The 7,500-nt window shown below is 41.6% G+C and overlaps 1 protein-coding gene across 2 annotated transcripts in view; it reads right to left on the bottom strand.

The window, feature by feature from the left end:
* LOC137976755 (ATP-dependent DNA helicase Q4-like) overlaps positions 1-7,500 on the bottom strand; it is a 25,460-nt gene that overhangs the window by 726 nt on the left and 17,234 nt on the right. For both annotated transcript variants that reach the window (XM_068824108.1, XM_068824104.1), the window contains 5 exons: positions 6,264-6,533; positions 5,732-5,914; positions 2,922-3,115; positions 1,104-1,392; positions 1-813 (listed from right to left, as the gene is read on the bottom strand). The exon at positions 1-813 is cut by the window's left edge and continues 726 nt beyond it. In XM_068824108.1, the coding sequence (XP_068680209.1) occupies positions 1-813; positions 1,104-1,392; positions 2,922-3,115; positions 5,732-5,914; positions 6,264-6,533 (1,749 nt within the window). The remainder of the gene's footprint in view (positions 814-1,103; positions 1,393-2,921; positions 3,116-5,731; positions 5,915-6,263; positions 6,534-7,500) is intronic.

The following is a 7,500-nucleotide window of genomic DNA, read 5'->3' as shown; positions in this document are numbered from 1 at the left end:
CAGCTCGCGACAAACTGGTGTCAAATCCCATCCCATCTTATCTGCTAACTCCACAACTGAAAAAGTGATGGTATTGGAATTTCTGAAACTTGCAGGTGTTGTTCTGGTGAGAGAAACCGCAGCTGCTATTGGAGGAATCTTCTGTGCCACAGCCCTCAGCTGTGCATGTCCCCCGTAAAATTTCACTGTGCAAGTTGACTTGACCGGCTGCAGTACTTCGAGCCACCGTTGTGGATGCAACTCAAGATAGCACAACAAAGTAGCAATGTTCTCTTCGCGCATGTCAAGTTCCTGTATAAGGCATTCGGTCACCATGGCAACTTCGTGACCCCCACAAAGACGTCCAACAGGAGCCTGGACAAGTTGTTGTTGGCTGTTTGTTGCTGCTTCTTTGCTTTCCACTTCATCTCTAGATTTCGATTCTAATAATTCCTCCTTTTCTTCCTTTTTCTTGGTATTTTGTAATGCCTCCCCGCAATTAGTCGTCGAGGTAATACCAGAACGTTCTTCTTCTTCTTCCTTATTTTGTTTAGGGTCATCACACATCTGCGACTTAACCTTTATTTTCTTCAGATGCTGAAGTTCTGCAGCTTGTAATGCAGCTTCCACGCTGTCGTCCAGCGGGTCATCGCATAGGCAATCCAAGTTCAAAAGGTCATCGTCGTTTTTTCTGTCAACAATTCTTTGCTGTTGTTCCTCGTGAAATTTCTTGCATTCACAGCGAGGGAAGGCCCGACGGACCAACTTTTTAATGGTGGAGCGATCAACCGTGTTTGCGTAAACATGGCGACGGAGTTCACACATGTCTTTGCCCTGCAAACAAAAAAACCTTTCGATCAACAAAAATTCGACAAAGAGCTTTGAGATGTCACAGTTGGCAACGAAAACCATCTGCAGGTTTCGGTTAAGGTTTAATGACTCCACCTCCTCAGAGAAAAGTAACCAGATGAGTTTAACTTACGTTAAACCCAACATTAACGTAACGTTTAACCCAACGTTAAACTCTGTCTTAACAACAGAGTTCCATCAAAATGTACTAATAACCACTTGCTACACAAAGATGCACATCAAGTGCGAGACTTTCAAAACGCATTTACACTCACCTGTGAGTCAAGAAATACGTGACAATGCGAAGGACACCCGTCCCGTCCCGCACGCCCGATCTCCTGCACATAGCTTTCAAAGCTCCTTGGAAGATTATAATGGATAATGGCCCGCACATCTGATTTGTCCAGACCCATTCCAAACGCCACAGTCGCCACTACAACACGCAGCTGTCCATTCATAAAACGCTTCTGAACACGGCGTCTCTGCGCTGCGGACATCCCAGCATGGTAACATTCTGCGTCCCATTTAAGAGCGAGTGCTTTGGAAGACTTCGTCTTTCCTTTGCTACAAAACATTAGACTTAATGTTACAAACTACATTCACATTGACTTCACAGCCAGAAATGAAGAGGTAAGTGGCCCAACGATAAGGGCGCATATTTACAGCATTATTCAAGTCCATGCACTTCTAATTCTACCCTAAAATGAATCCAGCTGCTTAGCAACTCATGTCTGTGCAGTGTTGCTGGACGAATGGCTGGTGCCGCCGGGAGACCGATGTGAGTGATTGGCGGGAGAATGAACGAGGAATCTGTAAAACTACACTAGGGGTTGTCGAGTGCAGTGGGTATGACCCTACAATTCGTGTGTGTCTTACTTTCAACTTAAGGACGGTGCCTATTGTTATTGCGCATACATTCTGCGCATCTCGAGATACTCGGATTTCCTATCGGTGATAGTTACTAATACAGGGATATTTTTGCGCGGTTTAAAACTATCCGGAGAAAGTGGATCTTAGTAAGTACCCTTAGTATCCAAAAAGAAAATTGGGGGTAACCATGCATTTTTGAGAGATAACTAAGCTTCAATTTGAGAAAGAACGCCATACATTGCTTTGTATTTTAAAGCTTTTTACAAATATTATTCGTGAATAATATTATCTCTGAAAAATGCGTGGTTACCCCCAATTTTCTTTTTGGATTTCAATAACACTTGTTAAGATCTACATTTCCTGCATAATCACACACCGGGGCAAAAACATCTTTAGTAAGCACCGTCCTTAAAATCAGGGAAGAGGAGAGCCGAGATGTCCTACAAAATGAGCAATTCAAGAGGTTCATGCTATTTCTATTGATTTCGCAAAGTTAGAGTCATAACAGCTGTCTTGCTATCTTTTTCCTTTCCCATTCAAGCTACAAGAATTTACAAGAAGCTACCGAAATAAAAGAAAATGATTTGCATGATAATAGAGCTCAATATTCCCGGAGGATTAGTTGGGAACACCAACATGGCCGCCGTTTCATTGTTTAGGAACACCAACATGACCGCTATGACGTCATGCGATAACACTCCATTGTTTGGGAAATTTAATTGTCTCTTTGTCCTCAGTAGAGTAAAAGGATCCATAACGATAGCATTACTTTCTTGATTTAAACGCGTCTGTGATCGAAGATGCCAAAAACCCCACAATACCACAATCGTACCAGTCTCCCCAAAGTTTCTGGAGATATAATTCGTTTAATTCAGTTCTAACTCTTCTGTTGCGTTTCACGAACACGCTCGATTCTTATTTGAACTAAACTAGGCCAATTTGACACGCCGACAGAAAAAAACACTGACGTAATGACATTTTCAATTTGGAACGAGTAAATGGCCTTATAGGCTGGATTGCCATCTGCTACCTGAGAGGCCGGAATCGAACCTAATCTCCCTCTGGCCAAAGCCAAAATATCTCCGATCTACTTTCGTAAGCACAACTAGGCATGTAAATGATGAATCGTATCAATTAGTTGTTCTGGGATCTGTCATCAAACGACAAGAATGTTTTCGATTTTGAAATTAACACAAATCCTAATAAAGTGCACCACAGCTCACCCTTTCTTTTTCTTGCTTTTCTCAATCTCCTCTTGCTCCTCGCTCCTCTCGTCCCAGCCACAATGGAGTCTGGTACTTTGCAGGCACGTGCGCAGGGTCGAAGCCAGTTTTTCGGTTTGTTCTCTCCGGGTGCAGTAGATAATGATTGAATCACACTGAGAAAAGCGTCGACCTTGAAGCAACTGCAGTAAAGCCTACGAGTATAAAATCCCGCTTCCTATCAGCCAGTGATCCACCTAAACTGTTTTAAAATTTATTTCTGATTTCTACTAAACAGTTTGAAATGTACACACTATTTTCTAAATTAAAATATCAGGCTTTAAATGGAGCCTCGAAAAGCGTCTCGACCAGTCATAGAACACACACACCTATTCGGTGTGTATGTAATACACAAACGGAACTTAAGTGCCATTGTACATTTTTTCGCATTCGTTTTCGATAACTAATCTCACATTGCTTGTGTAAACAAATTCGCGCGAAAATAGGGCATTTCCGAGTTCATGTCTGCCTCCTCTTCAAAGCGAGTCTAAGTGCAAAGTTTTTCTTATGAAAATTAGTTTTCATTCTTATGTAAAGTAGAACTAATTACTATCACAAAAAACTTCGCACTTAGACTCGCTTTGAAGAGGAGGCAGACATGAACTTGGAAATGGCCTATTACCATAGTACTGTCAATGAAGATATCTATCAATTACTTTTTTAATAGAGTCGCTTTTTCGAATAATGCGGTACTTCAATCAAGTCGAAAGCTTTGGGATGACACAGTTCTTGCAGAATAATACAGAGGTTTATACTTGTTTGGAGCTAGAAATTCCTTATGGGTTATTAAAAAACTTCCAAGAACAAAACTCCACGTTGTTGAATGATTATTTGCAAGTGAACCACGGGTTTAGTACTACAAAGGTTGAAGAAATAAAAACGGAGCTACATGTAATAGATAACAATAAGAAACCCAACCGAATTTGTTCATAATTCTCGCAATAGCTGTTATCACAGTTGAGCCCACGTCTCAGCGGTATTAGTTTCTGAAGGCGCGAGAACGAGGCTTTTGGGTCAAAAAAGAATTTCTTATCGAAGGACTGTGATTTCTTGATTCTTGACTGTGTCCTTCGCTTTTTTTCGAGTAATTTGAGATTTGTCTGGCGTACATGTAACTTTATCGTAAAAGTATAGCAAGGCACTATAGAGCATATGGATATGTTAACCGAAGTAACAATCCCAAACGTGCGTGCGAAACTATCGTGGCATTCAATAACTATTCTTTGTCTTCTTATGAGAAAAACGTAAATTCTGGATAGGAGGTCACTATTTTTTCGCATCTCGCGCGCTAAACCTCTTACTCTTTTCTATGTCTGATCGACTGTTGACCCAAAAGCCTCGCTTCCGCGCGCTCTGAAACGTGGGGTCAATTGTAATAACAGCTAACAGTTCAAGTTTGAATATGCTTATTTATCAATAATGACTCGGAGATATTCGGAAAAAGTCGTAGTGTTCCTGAACAGAAATCGAACCTGCGACCTTCCGGTTTCTATTCCGGATGCTCTGCCACTGAGCAACAAAACAATCGAGACAGCTTGGCCAGTTGGCGATCAAGGAACAGTCAAGCAAAATAACTAGACTTCTCAAACACAAAGACAGGTTTAATTAAGTAGCAGTATCTCTGGAAAGTGTGGATCACTTCTTAATCAACCGTCGACACAAAGAGAGCTCTGTAAAAACGTGCCGTGAAAGACCGCTTGCATGGAACAACGCGGGTTGGTTTTCAGTTGTAATACACTGATTGCCTTTTCGATTTAAGACACTTAAGTACCTGGACCATTATTATAGAAGAAGATTGTGAGCGGAGGTTTTCATTTTGCTATAACACGGTTAGCCGCAATTTTGCACCATCAGAGAATTCTTGTTATCCGTTACCAAAAATAGACTGAGTCCATTTTAGATTTTACTTTGTATAACGCCGAACAGTTTGGGAAAGGCCTCGGAAGTTAGTGTTGAGCTAGTCTGCGTAGGCCTCCCTTTAAGGACGTTCGCGCCCAAAATGTTCCCACGTACAGATTCTTTTTAAACTTGCCACGCAGAAAGGTAATGATCTACTTTTGCCAAAAATGCAAAAAAAATGGGGGTCACCGTGCTCGTTTTCGAGATCATGAAGTGCACTTTTAGAAGATTGCGTTACATTAGTGAAATTTAGATCAGGTAAACGTACCCAATTAGACATAATTAATGTGACTAAATTAACCTTTGTAGCTGATGTCTTTTACTGAGGTGAAATAGCCCTTGAAAAACGATACATATTAGTCTAAGAAAGAAAACTTCGGTCGCACGAGAGCATAAAAGGCGAAATATTTGTAACTTCTCGCGCACAGATTTTTTTTGTTTTTTGTTAAAATGGACAAAATCAGAAAAGGAAGTGATTTACGGAAAGAAAAATAGGGGTCACCGAGCATTCAAGAGGGTAAAATCGCTGCGAAGTTCTCATAGCGATGGTATATTCGCACTGCCACGTCCCTGCGTGACATTTCCGAGAAGACCTGGGTCCACAGCTGTCCCATGGTGCCACACGCTTTCACGTTCAATTCTTGTGGAAAATGTTTGCACCTTTAGCATCGTGTTTACCTTCGTGGTCTGCGATGCACGAAGTGAGCGTGACATGCGCGAAAAAATGCGCAGTAGCAATGGGCGCGAACGTCCTTAAACGCCTGCTAAGCAGGCTAGTGTTGAGCCATAAGGCAGACCAGCCCTCTCTCAGTAATACACATCGCATTTCCAGACTTCCAAACTTAAGGACAATAAGATGCTGAGAGCATTACCTGTGTTTTATCGTTGTCACAAGAAACGGACAGAAATAAGTTAGGCGGCACTGCACCTCCTCTGATAACAGCACCAGGATCATGAACAATCCCAATATGCTCTGCCACAGAAGCTGCTGTTGATCGGGTCGCTGTGGCAGTCAGTCCCAGGAAACAACGCACGCCGAACGTCTCGCGGAGAATCTGAAAATCAAATCACTGCGCTGAGCTTTCGAAGTCTTCATTCTGATTTAGCCTTAATGTAAACACGTTTGTGCATCGCTTTTTCGTTTTGCAGCCAAAACGGGGACGTGAAATGACTAAAGACCAGTAATTTTTTTTCTTTTAAGTAAGCCGCAACTTGTTTATACCTTGCCTTTAGTCACAAAAACACTGATTTGTGGATTTCTCTACGGAATTATAAGTAGTGCACGTGTTCCCTTGAATATTATTTCTGTTCCTTCAAATCTTAGCAAATAACATGGGGAATCACAAAGCCAAAACCACATCAAATATCTAACAATTTAGCTTTCCATAGTTCTAAATGCCTCACCTTACAAACTCTAAGGTAAGATGGTCGAAAGTTGTGCGACCACTCCGAAACACAGTGAGCTTCGTCTATGCAAGCAAAGGCAATTTGCGGTAGCTGTGCAACTGCTGGCAGGCAGCCATTTCCAGAGCCCCCTCCCACCAGAGCCTCAGGGGACAGAAGCAGCACAGACACCTTCCCTGAGCACAAGTCATCTACAACCTTTTGACGCTGGGCCTTCGTCAGGTTCGTGTGAAGGCAGGCGCCTTTTAAACCTTGTGGAAGACCACTGATCTACAACAACAACAACAGTTGTACTGGTTCAATCCAAAACAGTTAATTTGGCCAAAACCCAAATCAAGGGAACCAATCAGCGCAAAGCAAATGCACGCAAGGAAAAGCATGAGAGGAAGAAACGGCTCAGTTTTCTTTACCTCCGATTGAAAATCAGGCGGGAACTAGCAATAAGCTCAGCAATGCAAAATAAACAAGAGGCTACAGGTAGCGTACACTTTGTTCGAAGGAATTTTAGCCGATTTGCTTTAAAATTCACAGTATTTCAGTGATTTTCTATGTTACAATATCTAGTTCAATTCCGTAAAATAAAGTCTGAAGTCCACATTCCGTGACCCAACCATACGGTTAAGTGAGATCGTAGCATAGTTGTTCACATTTAAAACAGTTGTTAAAGGGGTTGACTCCAATCAAAACCAGTAAACAAATCTTTTACCACTTTCTACGATGGTATCTAAAAATCCTTTTTCTTAACAATACCGGGATAATATGAAAATTATGTAATTAACCCGGTAAGATGTGTTACCGAGTGAAACGATGACCGGATATTGCTTTGCGTGCCACGAAAACACAAAAACGCGTTTGCGGTCACGCACACAATTCTTTAATACATATTTCCTCGTTAATCTGTGGCGTAGTACGTCGAACCTTCTACGAGGCAAAGAAATCTTAAGCATGCGCAGCCAGAGCGCGCGACCGCCCTCCCTTCCCCCCCCCCCCCCCAAAAAAAAAAAAAAATTCTTAAGTCCAAAAACGGTAGTCGAATTATATACTTTGTTCTTCGAACAAAGTAAAAAGATTAATAAATCAATTTTGACATTCACCTAATATTTTTAAACATTTTCTATTCCAGGAGTTCTGTGCTTTATCATTTGTTGGGTAATGATTTTCCTCTGATTCTTTACTCCACAAGCTTGTTTATACAAAAGAATATAGAGTTTACAGTGGATGACCAACCCAACGGCTT

This window comes from Montipora foliosa, chromosome 1 (genome assembly GCF_036669935.1).
Source record: "Montipora foliosa isolate CH-2021 chromosome 1, ASM3666993v2, whole genome shotgun sequence".
NCBI classification, from domain to species: domain Eukaryota; kingdom Metazoa; phylum Cnidaria; class Anthozoa; order Scleractinia; family Acroporidae; genus Montipora; species Montipora foliosa.
This window is presented reverse-complemented; position numbering and strand designations above follow the sequence as displayed.